Below are 14,024 nucleotides of genomic sequence, written 5' to 3' on the forward strand. Positions count from 1 at the left end.
CAAAAATTTAGAAGAAAGTTTTTTCAAATGTGAAAATGATTTAAGAAATCACTAGTGACTTTGATTTCCTCCTTTATATTTTTACATATTCTACAAATTTTCTAGAAAGAAAAGCCCTTGTACATTTAAAAAACAAACAAACAAAAATGACACCACATTAAAACAAATATTCAGGTATGTAACCCCATCTAAGAACAACTGCAAAACTACTGATATAATGATCATCATCATAATGATTAACATTCAAATGCTTATTATATACCCGGCACATTTTTTTAAGTATTAAGAAATTCAATCCTCAGAACAAGCCTTCAAGGTACTTACTATTATTGTCCTCACTTAACAGATGGAACTCTTAACAGTGTAATTTTAACTACTTTCAAGTAGAAAACATTTAAGTCTGAATTGCTTTCTTTGTAACTCAATTCACAAGGAATACAATAAAAGAAGTTCCATAAATATTTTAAGTTACATCTTAGCAAACCCACTGGATAAATATCATCACTTACTATGTGGGGAATTTACCTACAGTCCTAGAATTTGCAATTAGGTTCTCAAGTGTAAAACTAGAAAAAGTCTAATGGTAACAAATATGAGACATGTGTAGAAGTAATTATTCTGCAAGAGCCAGACTATAAACTGTCTTCAGACTTTACGTCTACCACACTACCACTATATCCTCAGGGCCTGGTATAGTATTTTACATATGGTAGGTGCTTAATAAATACCTGCTGAAGGAAGGAAAGCAGGTGGAAGAATCTAATATTGGGTGAGGAGTTATGGAACCTGTCTAATTCAAATAAATGGGACCTGAGTGTAATTTCAAGAAAGTATATCAGTATTAGCATAATCACAGCTATAACCCAAACAACTTTATTGTATAGTATATGCCCAGTTTTAAGACAGAAGACAAGTCAATAGTGGAGCTTAAGAAAAAAGAGTCAAGAGTTAAAAATTTATCTGGAGGCAGGGGGTGTCTTTCATTAACTCTGGGGTATAACTGGGGCTAGACTAGTAGGTAAGTATAATCCTAAAATGGAGATAATAATTCTCATATACTGATGAACATAGCCATGGAGATCCTTAATTCTGGATACATATTCACCTAAAACTCTTCCCACTAATTTTGACTTCCTATTTAGGTTTGAATATAGTAAAAATATAGCTGACTAGTTAATATGACTTTTCTGTTCTATTTAGTAGATGGCTATACTTCTCAAAATAAATTAATAAATTGCTATTCTAGTTTCTTATGATACTAACATAAAATAATGCCTAAACAACTGATCAAATCTGTGATTGCACTCAAAAAAAAAGTTTCGTTGTAAGACATGCAAAGATAATCAGACCCAGCAATGTGAAAATAACATATTGCTCTGTGAAATCATAGCTAGGGGCAGTGGCCTGCTGAGACATCTCCAGCTAGGGAAAATAACTGCAATGAAATATCCAGAAATGTAAGCATAAATTCAACTTTATTTATTCACCAATCCATTTAAGTAAAACAATATTGGGAATACCTTCAGAAAGTTCACTAGTTCTGGATATTTGTTCTAATTCCCAGCCAAGATGTAATGATTCATCCATACTTTGTTTCTGTGCCATTTCCAAAGTCATATTTTCTTCCATTAATTCTTCAATCTTTTTTCTATCCATATCACGTTCCTTTTTTGTTGGCAGGGAGTAGGGAGAGAAAAGAAAGCTAAGAAACAGTACAATCTCAAGCTCATATTTTATTACTTAAACTAAATAATGAGGATAAATTTTGAGTCACTTAAAATTTTCACAGTTTAAAGGCAATAACCAGTTATTATAATCACAACTGGTCATTATACTGACCAGGTGTTTGATATCCTTTTAAAGTGAGCTCTGGGGACACGGAAAACATTTCTTCATAGTCAATATATTAATTTAGTAATATAACAAGAGATTCTGACTCAATGCTAAATAGTTTTATTTCTGTATTTTAAAGGCATTTTACAAAATAGCTTATTTAGAGTTTATTTTTAAAATACAAGGCAAAATCAAATAACACCCCTCTATAAAAAAAGCAGAAATTTCCACTACTTCCACGTCCATACAAAATTGCAAGCACTGAATTTATTTAGCTCATCTCTTCTTTGTTAAAGCATCTAGGACACTACCATCCTTTGTCATTATAGGGAAGTCAGATGACTTAGAATGCTTCCTTAGAGGTCATGTAATTGATCCACCTTACAATACTTACCATTTCCATATCATGCAGTTTAGCCTTTAGTTGTAAATTCTCTTTTTCTAATTCATGTAATTTATCAGAACGAGCTCGAGTTCCTTCTAATTGGTCTTCCAACATAGTTTTTGTTTCTAGTAAAACTTGATTGTCTTCTTTTAATTCCTATAAGCATTTCAAATAGGCTTTATCACAAACATGTTAATATCTGTTAATTTTTCAAAGTCTGAAACATAAAAATTCTTGGTTGCAAAATAAGGCATTAATCTGTCTGGCCAGAGTGGCTCAAGTGGTTGAGCATCGACCTATGCACAAGAGGTTGCCAATTCTATTCCCAGTCAAGGCACATACCGAGGTTTCAGGCTTGACCCCCCATGGGGAGCATGCAGGAGGCAGCCAATTGATGTTTCTGTCTCATCGATGTTTCTATCTCTCTCTCCCTCTCCCTTCCTCTAAAAAAAAAATCAATAAAAACTTATTTTAAAAAGACATTAATCTGTCTTTATTAACAGTTCTGTGCAAGAGTAAAGCTACTAAGTAATAAAAACACAGTTGATATTTTCTTGGCTTTAGTTCCCCCCCACCCCCCCCGCAAAAAAAAATTTAAGCTATTATGCAAACAAAACACTCAGTACTTCTATTAGAATGAGTAATACTACTATAATTTCACATAAAATTGTCAGGGTACATTTAAATCCCTTAATCACAAGGAAAAAACACTAAGTATAGAGAGTCCTGCAGATATTTAAGATATAAATCTCCATAGAATTAGAACTTAATTTATTTGCTGAAATAGATTTAAAGAATTCTCTCCACTTAAACTGTAACTTAGAAGTGAAGGGTTTGGGGTTTTTGAGTAAAATTCCAAGACTTTGAATACTCACATAAATCATAAATAAAGGCTCTATTAATAAATATTTTACATATGCATCTTGAGAACATGTTTTAAATCCCTACATCTGTTTTGAAGACATATGCTCACAAATCTATCTTGCTAAGCTTTATGCCTGTAATTTATAAGCTAACTTCAAGAGAAAGTATATTAAAACAGTGGCATCTATAAGGATCCTTTAACAGTGCCATATACTCGTTTAAAAAATTGGCAAAGAATTAATATGTACCTTATCTTTATAGTCTATTTGGTCTATTTTTGATAACTTTCAGGCTCAAATGTTCTATGTTTTCTTATAATGTTTTCACTTCTTAATTTTTGCATACTCCTTCCTTCTTATCCCCATAATAAACATGACCAAGATCTCCACTGTTTGCAGACAATGAAGAAATTAACTAAGAAAGGAAAAAAGGATGCAGATGCAAAGATTATCAATTTTTTGCTGTCAATGTCAAACTCAACTTCATGCAACACTGTACAATAATCATTAAGTATGGAAAAACGTTTCTTCTAATTTTTTTATATGATTTGTTGAGAGAGTGTATGAGCAGGTGTGCACACACAAGTGACTTTGTAGATCCTAATTTAGCATTCTGAGTTGAGTCAGCAATATGTCTGTTTTCACTCCTAGGAACAAGTTTAAAATTAGTAGAGAGAAACACTTTATTTAGACTATGAGGGAAGGACCAAAAATCTGCTCTACCTATAATGTTAAATAAAGGGATGAAAGAAGAGCCCCAAAGACTTAAATAAAATTAATAATGTCCAAATATCCCTTTTTAAAATTCTAAGCAATATGCTGATCTATCATAAAATAAACATCTATATGTATTTATAGTTTGCTAAACATTTCAACAACTCCATTCATTTATTAAGTGCATTTTCATTGTATTTTGAAAATCATAACACTTTTTAAAGAAATAAATTGTGAATGGTTTAAATTATGCAACATACCTCAACTCTTGCTTTATAAAACTCAATATCATGTAGCCTTTCTTTATATCTGCTGACTTCACTTTCAAGCTTATCAACTCTGATTGCCTTCTCTCGAAGTGCATCTAATTCATCTCGGTACATTCTTGCAGAGCGAGCATCCGAAAGCAAATTCATGTTCTAAACATAAATAAATATTAATATTTTAAATATTATTTTCTATTTCCTTGGTCGCACAACTTGATGAATCTACTAAAAAATCAATACATTATGTACTTTAGAAGTGTGAATTTGTGGCATGTAAATTATACCTCCATTAAGTTATTTTTTTAAATGGGGAGATATAGCCCTGGCCAGTGTGACAAAGTGGTTAGAGCCTGGGCCTATGCACCAAAGGGCCTTGGGTTCAATTCCCAGTCAAGGGCACATACCTGGGTTGTAGGTTCAATCTCTGGCCCCGGTTGGGGAGTGTGCGGGAGGCAACCATTCGATGTGTCTTTTTCACATCCATGTCTGTCTGTCTCTGTATCTCTCTATCTCTTTCTTTCTGTCCCCCCTTTCCCCACCCTCCCGCCTTACCTCCCTTCCACTCTAAAAATTTTGGTATGTAAAAATTATTCAGGATGTTTTAAAATAAGTTAACCTTTACCTAACATAACCATTTGCAATTAATTTAAGATTAAAAGAAAAGTTACCTTTAAAATACAGGACAGGGAACACAAAAATGAGCCAAACTGTATTATTAAAGTTGATCATTAGTTACTTTAGAGAAATAATGGCTCTATTCAGATATACTGTAACATACTAAAATCCTGCTGGTTTTTTAATGCTTCCAAGTAAAATGATTAGTGCATATGTTTAATGTGTATCTTAATGCCATTTGAGACAAATATTAAAATTCAAAAAAGCCTTCTCGTAATCCTTAATCCTTTAGAACACTAGTTATTAAAGTGTGATACAGGGACTTCTATGGTTTCCTGAAACCCTTTCAGGGAGTTCATGAGGTCAAAACTATTTTCAAAATAATCCTAATACATTATTTCTCTTTTTCACTCTCATTCTCTCATGAGGGCACAGTAGAGTTTTCTGAAGCTACATGGCATGTAGTATCTTAACTGAATAAATTCAGAAATAGATTCGAGAATCTAGTAGTCTTCAATTAAGGCAGGCATTAAAGAGATTTGCAAAAATGTAAGAGTACATTCTAGTTTTTGTTTTGTAAAATAATATTTACTTAAAATATAAACTTTATACTTGAAACCTTAACACTAGAGGCTGGGTGCACAAATTCCTGCACCAGTGGGGTCCCTCGGCCTGGCCTGCGGGATTGGGCCGAAACCGGCTCTCCGACATCCCAAGGGGTCCTGGGTTGCGAGAGGGCGCAGGCCAGGCTGAGGGACCCCACTAATGCATGATCAGGGCTAGGGAGAGACACAGGAGGTTGGCCAGCCAGGGAGGGTTCCAGAGCGTGTCTGGCCTGTCTCACTCAGTTCCGATCGGCCGGACCCCAGCAGCAAGCTAACCTACCAGTTGGAGCATCTGCCCCCTGGTGGTCAGTGCACATCATAGTGAGCGGTTGAGTGGCCTTAGCATATCATTAGCATATTACACTTTGATTGGTTGAACAGACGACTGGACACTTAACATATTAGGCTTTTATTATATAGGATGGAATGGGTTGAATATTGTTTTTAAAATGAATTAATAAATATATTTTTTTAATTCTTAGCTTTTATTTCTAATATAGTAAATACCAGTAGATATAATCATCACTAATTTTTAAGAGTGGAAGAAAGTCTTGAGACCAAAAAGACTGAGAACCACTGTTTTGGAGGTAACACTGATACAAAAAAACCCCTGCTACCAAGACGTGGAAGAGCAGCCACAGCATATCTAGAAATAAAGATTACCATGTCCAATTTCACAGATCTGAAAGGTCAAAAAATAAAAAACAAAGAGAATGGAAAGGTCCCAGTTTATGAACCTGCAAGTGCAGTATTTATTCCCTGAAGTTAAAATGCAGGTTAGGGGAGGTAAGGGAAAGAAAATTGTCTAGCTTTACTTCAATTCGTACCATTGAAAACAAAACATTACGGAGTGATTAAAAGAAGTGAATTCTTAAACAAATCTTGGTTCAAGATGCAAAGAAAACAAGCTTTAGCAAAAAAAAAAAAAATTTGCCGAAACCGGTTTGGCTCAGTGGATAGAGCGTCAGCCTGCGAACTGAAAGGTTCCAGGTTCGATTCTGGTCAAGGGCATGTACCTTGGTTGCGGGTACATCCCCAGTAGGGGGTGTGCAGGAGGCAGCTGATCGATGTTTCTCTCTCATCGATGTTTCTAACTCTCTATCCCTCTCTCTTTCTCTCTAAAAAAATCAATAAAATATATTTTAAAAAATTTTTTTTAATAAAAAGTTTTATCTTATTTAATAGGAAAAGAATGAAAAATTAAAGGCATTCTGTCTTATATAACATAAAGCACCATCAGAGAGTGGAGACCTAGGGAGATATACATTAGCAGCCACAATTTATAGTGTAGTTGTTCCAGCTTCCAAGCCCACAGAAGCCAATTACATAAAAAAGAGAAACTTGGAACTGCCCTAGTCCTCTGAGGCTCCTTTGAATCTTAGCAAAGTTTAAACACCACTGATGTAGGGAGAAAAAAAAAGTCCACAGACCATGATTTCTAGTTTTGGCTCCGGCATTTTTGAAGAGAAAAACACTGAAAAAAGTAATCAGATCTCTTGAAGTCTCAATAACTTCAGAAAGTATTAAGGTAAACGTTATAAATTATAAGGAGAAAAATCAATGTGCAATTACTTAGTGGTCCTATGTAATAAAAGTTACAGGTACAAACCTCTTGCTGCAGCCTTTTTAGTTCTATTTCCATTTGCTCAAGTTCTTGTTTGCAGTCCAGCAACTGTTCAGTCTTTTCCTCCCTTAAATGCAAAAAACATTTATTAAAAAGTAAGCTTATTGCTTTTAAAAACTATAATCACCTTCATGAATACAAATTATTATTACTAAATGTCTAGTTGAACACAGTATTAGCCATGACTCCAACCCAGGGGAAAAAGACAAGGAAATGGATTTTAGGAATTTATATGATTTGATGTCATCAATAAAACTCCACCTAAAGTTCTCCAAAAGACAAACCTCAATGATTAGCATCCTCATAGTTCATAAGGTAGTTTCTCTTCATCTTTCCTGACATCTCCCATTCCCATTCTTCTTTCTCTTTCTCCCTCTTGCATAGTCAAAACCAAATAAGCTGAACAAATTTTTATGCAATGCAATACTATCTGGGTCTGAGACTTATAAGGGTCTCCAAACTATTTTCAACATTCACAATGGCCCAAATGAAATTATACCCTGCCACACAGATACCTAAATCTTTACAATTCTATTGGTTTCTTTCTTGAAGCCTATAAACATCCTCAAATTTCTCCTATTTTTTTTCTCTTTACACTGCTTTACTTTCTCAGTTTTCTATCTCCCCATTCAGAGCCAACCTCCTCAAAATCAAGTTTCCAGTATCTCTACTTTTCAACTTTCTGATTTTTTTAGTAATAAAAGATAAATGTTCATTGTAGAAAATAATCTGCTGTTGACATCTCTCACACCCATACATTTTTTAAAAACCTTTTTCAGCACATCCAATTTATGTTTTCAATGATTTTTAAATTGAACTTACTGGGGTGACATTGGTTAATAAAATTATACAGGTTTCAGGTACACTCAAAACTATAATTTTTAATGGAAAATAGTCCCTTTGACAGAGGAACCATAATTAATTTACGTAAGTGGATTTTATTCTTTATAGTAATAAATAATGTTTTGGTAAATGAACTCATTATACATTACACAGGACAGATTTCTAAACCTCAATTACAGGTTTAAAGGTACTTGATATACTATTGTCAAACTGCCCTCCAGAAAAGTCATTATAAATTTATAAGGCAACAACAGAGGATAAAAGTGCCTATATGTGAAACAATTTAACAACTGAAAAATGCTGTCACTTCTAATTTACATTCATTTGAACACTAGGAAAGGCTAAATTTGTTTTCTTGTTTGTAGCATTAAAATGATAAAAAGCTATTACATTTTGTAATTTATAAGATTTCTTACAAATATTTCTTTATAGATTAAGATTATCAATTTTTCAAAAAGTATAAACAAATTCTATTTTTTATTATAGTAATACTAGAGGCCCAGTGCACGAAATTCGTGCACTTGGCGGGGGGGTGGGAGGGGAGTCCCCCAGCCTGGCCTGTGCCCTCTCACAGTGCGGGAGCCCCGGGATTGATTGCTGCAGAGGTAGGTCCCACCTACCAATCCGGGGCTCCTCAATGGATTGCCTCAAAGAGGTAGGCCGGAGCCAGGGGTCCCGCCTCCATGTTGCACAGAGCCGGGAGGGGGGACCCCCAGGCAGGCCTCACCGTGTGGAGCTGTGGGACCCCAGGCAGGCCTCGCCGCGCAGAGCCAGGACCCCCAGGCAGGCCTCGCCGTTCGGAGCCAGGGGACCCCCAGGCAAGTCTCATCACGCAGAGCCGGGGGAACCCCAGGCAGGCCTCGCCTCACTGAAGCGCGACTGCCAGGCAGGCTCTAAGCTGCGCATGCAGCGTCAAGCCCACCTCTGCCCACCTGCACAAGCCTGCTGTGCACGCAGCCATCTTGTGACGGCGTGACGACTACTTAGGCTTTTATTAGTAAGGATATATACATATACATATATATATGCAGACATATATATTACATAAAACTGCAATTTTAAGTGTACAATTTTTAAGTGTACAATTTTAACCATTTTTAAGTGTACAATTCAGTGGCATTAATTACATTTAAAATGTTGTTAAACAACCACGACTGTCTATTTCCAAACTCTTTTATTACCCCAAACAGAAACTCTGTGCCCATTAGGCAATAACTCTCCAATTCCCCCAGACTCCACAGTTTCTACCTCTAATCTACTTTCTGTTTCTCTGAATTTGTCTATTAAAGATATTTCAGCCCTAACTGGTTTGGCTCGGTGCCTAGAGCATCGACCTGCGGACTCAACGGTCCCAGGTTCAATTCCGGTCAAGGGCATGTACCTTGGTTGCGGGCACATCCCCAGTAGGGGGTGTGCAGGAGGTAGCTGATCAATGTTTCTCTCTCATTGATGTTTCTAACTCTCTATCCCTCTCCCTTCCTCTCTGTAAAAAATCAATAAAATATATATTTTTAAAAAAAAAGGTATTTCATTTAAGCCCTGACCAGTTTGGGTCAGTGGATACAGCGTCGGCCTGCGGACTGAAGGGTCCCGGGTTCGATTCCAGTCAAGGGCATGTACCTTGGTTGCAGGCACATCCCCAATAGGGGGTGTGCAGGAGGCAGCTGATCGATGTTTCTCTCTCATTGATGTTTCTAACTCTCTATCCCTCTCCCTTCCTCTCTGTAAAAATATCAATAAAAAATATATATTTTTTAAAAAGATATTTCATTTAAGTGGAAAAATAAGATATTTGTCATTTTTTAAAATATTTGTCCTTTTGTATCTGATTTCTTACTTAGCAAATTGTTTTCAGGGCTCATCCATGTTGTAGCAGGTATCAAAATTTCATTCCTTTTTATGGCTGAATAACAGTCCATCATATGCCTATAGCACATTTTGTTTATCCATCCATCGGTTCGTGGACATTGAGGTTGTTTCTACCTTTTGGCTTTTGGTAATAATACTGTTTTAAATTTTTTTGGGCTATATAGTATCTAGGAGTGGAACTGCAGGGTCATATGAAAATTCTATTTTACTTTCTGAGAAATATTGTCAAATGCTTTTAATTTTACTTATTTTTTTCTGGATGTTTACATATTTACATTTTTATACAAATAGAGCAACCACTTTTTTTGCTTTTACAAAACACTTTTTTTTTGCTTTTGTGTAAAGTTCTTCCCTACCTAGAGAACAAATATATACTCATCTGCATATTACTTTCTTATTCTTTTAGCATTACTTCCGTTTTTACATTTAGCTCTTTAATCCAGCAGTCGCCAACCGGTGGTCCGTGGACCACTGGTGGTCTGTCAAGTCCGAAAGGTTGGTGACCATTGCTTTAGTCCATGGGGAATTCACTTTGGTGTATGTGAGGTATAAATGTAAGTAAATATTCCAAAAGAGTTATCCAGGAGTTCAAATATTTGTGCATCCATTTGACCACTATATTTACAGCAATGAGGTTTTCCATCCACACATCCCCACTAACACTGGTTTTCACAGAGTCAATTACATCTTTATTCCCAAACCCAGTGGATTATTTTCAGATCTCTCTGAAGAATTCAGAGGAGTTAACTCCATTGTTCTTGACAATCTCTCCACTGGCTTCCATGACTTCATACTCGGGTTTTTCTACTTCACTAACTCTTTTTGCTGATTTCATGTTTTGGGCCTATCTTTTGGCTAACAATTGTCAAGCTCTCATTACCTGTGCTAGGCATTTTCGATAAGCACTTTTACACTTTGCTAAGCACTTAATCCCTACAAGAGCCTTCTAAGAAATAATAGCACTGATAGCAGCTCACATTTATTGAGCACTTACTAGTATATACTTGACACTGTTCACTTTACATATTTACCTCACATAACAATCTGACAATAGGCAGAATTATTCCTAGTTATTAGGCTATGAAACCAAGCAGCCTTAAAGAGGTTAACTTGGCCAGAGTGACTCAGTTAAGAAGTGTTGAGCCAGGAGTGATACTCAGGCAGAATGTCTCTAAAGCTCATGAGTTTGGCCCTACCCGGTCTAGTCTGGCTTAGTGGATAGAGCGTCAGTCTGCGGACTGAAGGGTCCCAGATTCGATTCTGATCAAGGGCACATGCCCAGGTTGTGGGCTCGAGGCATGCAGTAGGCAGCCAATCAATGATTCTCTCTCATTATTGATGTTTCTATCTCTCTCTCTCCCTCTCCCTTACTCTCTCTGAAATCAATAAAAATATATTTTTTAAAAAGTTTATCTCATAACTCAATTTAAAAATGAGAAAAGTATCTAAATAGACATTTCTCCAAGAAGATATAGAAATGGCCAATTAGTACAGAAAAAGATGCTCACCATCATTAGTCACCAGGGAAATGCAACTCAAAACCACAATGAGATATCACTTCATACCTACTAGCTATAATCAAAAGGTATTAAATGAATATAGGTGAGGACCTGGAGAAATTGCTAGTAGGAATGCAAAACGGTGCAGCCAAATAGTTTAACAGTTCCTCAAAATGTTAAATATAGAACTAACATATGACCTAGCATTTCCACTTCTCAGTATATACCCTAGAGAACTGAAAACATATGTCCACACAAAAATGTGCACATGAATGTTCATAGGAGCATTATTCATAATAGCCAAAAATGTAAACAAGTCAAATGCCCATCAACTGATAAGTAACCAAGCATGGTATATATCCATCTAATGTTATCTTACCTAATAGACAAACATGTAAATTGACTGACCTCTGCTACGCCACCAGCAGATCAGGAGTGATATGCAAATCAACCCAACAAAGATGGCAGTTAATTTGCATACACAGGTGCCGAGTGACGGGGGCAGGATGCAGGCATTCTGCCCCACCCCCAGTCTCTCAGGGCCTCTGGGCAGCATGGAAGACAGGGTTGGAGCGGAAAGAGGTGGCTCCGGGGCCTGAGCGGAAAGGGGCTGGGCCAGAGTGGAAAGGCAGTGCCGGCAGCCAGGGAAAGGAAAGCCCATTCTAGCACGAATCTTTGTGCACCGGGCCACTAGTTTAATCATAAAAAGGATTAAATACTGATACATGCTACAACATGGATCAAGCTTGACAACATTGTGCTAGTGAAGAAGCTAGTCACGAAATGCCATATAATGTACAATCCATTTATATGAAAGTTCCAGAATAGGCAAAACCATGGAAATAGAAAATAGATTAGTGTTTGCCAAGAGTTGTCAAGGGCAAAGAGGTATTGGGACTGACTGCTAATGGGTATGGCCTTTCTCTTTGGGGTGACAAAAATGTCTTGAAATCAATGTATGAGAGTTGTGCAATTCTATGAATATACTAAGAATTATTTAATTGTATACTTTAAAAGAAATTTTCTGATATATAAATTATATCTCAAAGTTATTTTTAAAAAGAAAAATTTGTGTGACACAAAATCTCTGAAAACATGAGGTGCATGAAGGCAGAAAAATTATTAAAGAAAGCTTTTGATAGTGTTAACTACTGCATAAAAATGTAATTTTTAAGGAAATTATTTCTTCCAGCCAAAATGCAAATAATACTTTTACTCTGTATGTTAATAACTCAAAAGCAATTGTATTATAATGTACCACCCATAAGTATGTTATTAGTTAATTTGCATGATCTCATTACAATTATTTATTTCCATTAGGTCTAAGGCAATCTGAACTATTTTTATCCATCCTGATTTTCATACTTCATCATTTTAGTAAAGATATGTCCTAGCAAAAAGATGTAAAACAAATGTTAATAGAAGAAATCCACCACGGAACACATTTTTAAGGACAACAAAGATATTAGGTACTATCTGATGAAATGCTAGTTACTGGGAATACTGCTATATATAGCATATTTATTTACTAATCAAAAATTTTTACATTTTCCAATCAGCATATGAAAGACCAAATCTTATCAATCTCTTTTAAGATGTTTGGAATTTTAATACACTCCATGACCAAGTAAATTTCATTTAAAAATCAAATTCAAATATAGTGCAAAATGTTAAATGAATTCACAGCCAGCATTGCGGTTCTAATTACATGCTTTATCTAAAGACTGAAGAAGATGGTGCTAAATTATATGGAACAAACTAGTGTTCACTGTTTAGGCTATCCATTAACTGCCAGTCAAACTAATAACAGCAATCGCTTCCCTAATTTTCCTGGTGCAGCTGTTTATAGAATATCCTGGGAGTGTTCACTTCAATAGATACATAATAAAGCAGACATCCACAATGTAGGCTGTATTTATTTTTTTTCACATTTTTCTATAAACTGTGTATTTTTTCTACCTTGCATATTTAATCAGTTTCTTAAACCAACTGCTTAAATAATCAATAAATAAACTCAATCGCTATATTGTGACTTTAAATTTAAATCTATACTCTAAAGCCCAAATTCCAGGGAAGAAAACAACAAAAAGAAAAAGCCCCAAACACAAAAATCCTTTGTTCTTTTTGAAGTGCAAAATAAAAAATCCCTAGCAGAGATTGGTCATGTCTTTAGATGTGATTCACCAAGGAATGCCTATGTGACACATACTGACTTTTCTGTAATGTTCTTTGAAAGATAAATTTCACCAGCACTAACCAATCTGAATATTTACCACTAAGTACATGAGTCAGGCATCTCAATTACTCAATGCAGAAGATATACACACAAAATTATTTGTAAAACTGTATGTCAACAATTCGGCCTTTTATAACATTAATTTTATTTTTATATGTATATTTTATTGATTTTAGAGAGAGGGAGAGATAGAGAGAGGGGAGAAGGGAGAGGGAGAGAGGAAGAGGGGGAGAGAGAAAAAAAGAGAGAGAGAGAAAGATAGATTATTGGCCACCTCCCTAACATGTCCCCACCAGGGATGGAATCCACAACTTGGGTATGTGCCCTGACTGGAATCGAACCCACTACCTTTCAATGCACAGGATGATGCTCTAACTAACTGAACCACACAGGCCAGGGCTACAACATTAATTTTAAAAGAGCTAAACTTATTGATCTGTATCAGAGGTTGTCAATGTTCTGTATTTAAAGCATGTAAAAATAAAAATATTATGATCCCAATATGCCAAGGAAGAACATTATTTTATAAAAGAAAGGGCATTTTAACACTAGATAAGTAGGGTATAAATCCAGAATTAAAAGCATCCTTTAAATTTATAAGATTTAGCATTAAGAAAACCTAATGCTGGTTTCCTTATTTTTCTCATTTTGACAAAAACTAGTAAAAATTGT

General features: G+C 35.6%; 1 protein-coding gene across 9 annotated transcripts in view; it reads right to left on the reverse strand.

Annotated features, from left to right (window-relative positions):
* The window catches only part of CCDC88A (coiled-coil domain containing 88A), a 110,853-nt gene that overhangs the window by 50,199 nt on the left and 46,630 nt on the right, over positions 1–14,024 (reverse strand). For all 9 annotated transcript variants that reach the window (XM_079791923.1, XM_079791926.1, XM_079791922.1 and 6 more), the window contains 4 exons: positions 6,891–6,972; positions 4,056–4,214; positions 2,228–2,374; positions 1,521–1,665 (listed from right to left, as the gene is read on the reverse strand). In XM_079791923.1, the coding sequence (XP_079648049.1) occupies positions 1,521–1,665; positions 2,228–2,374; positions 4,056–4,214; positions 6,891–6,972 (533 nt within the window). The remainder of the gene's footprint in view (positions 1–1,520; positions 1,666–2,227; positions 2,375–4,055; positions 4,215–6,890; positions 6,973–14,024) is intronic.

The sequence above is a fragment of the Cnephaeus nilssonii genome (genome assembly GCF_951640355.1).
Source record: "Cnephaeus nilssonii genome assembly, chromosome: 15".
NCBI classification, from domain to species: Eukaryota; Metazoa; Chordata; class Mammalia; order Chiroptera; family Vespertilionidae; genus Cnephaeus; species Cnephaeus nilssonii.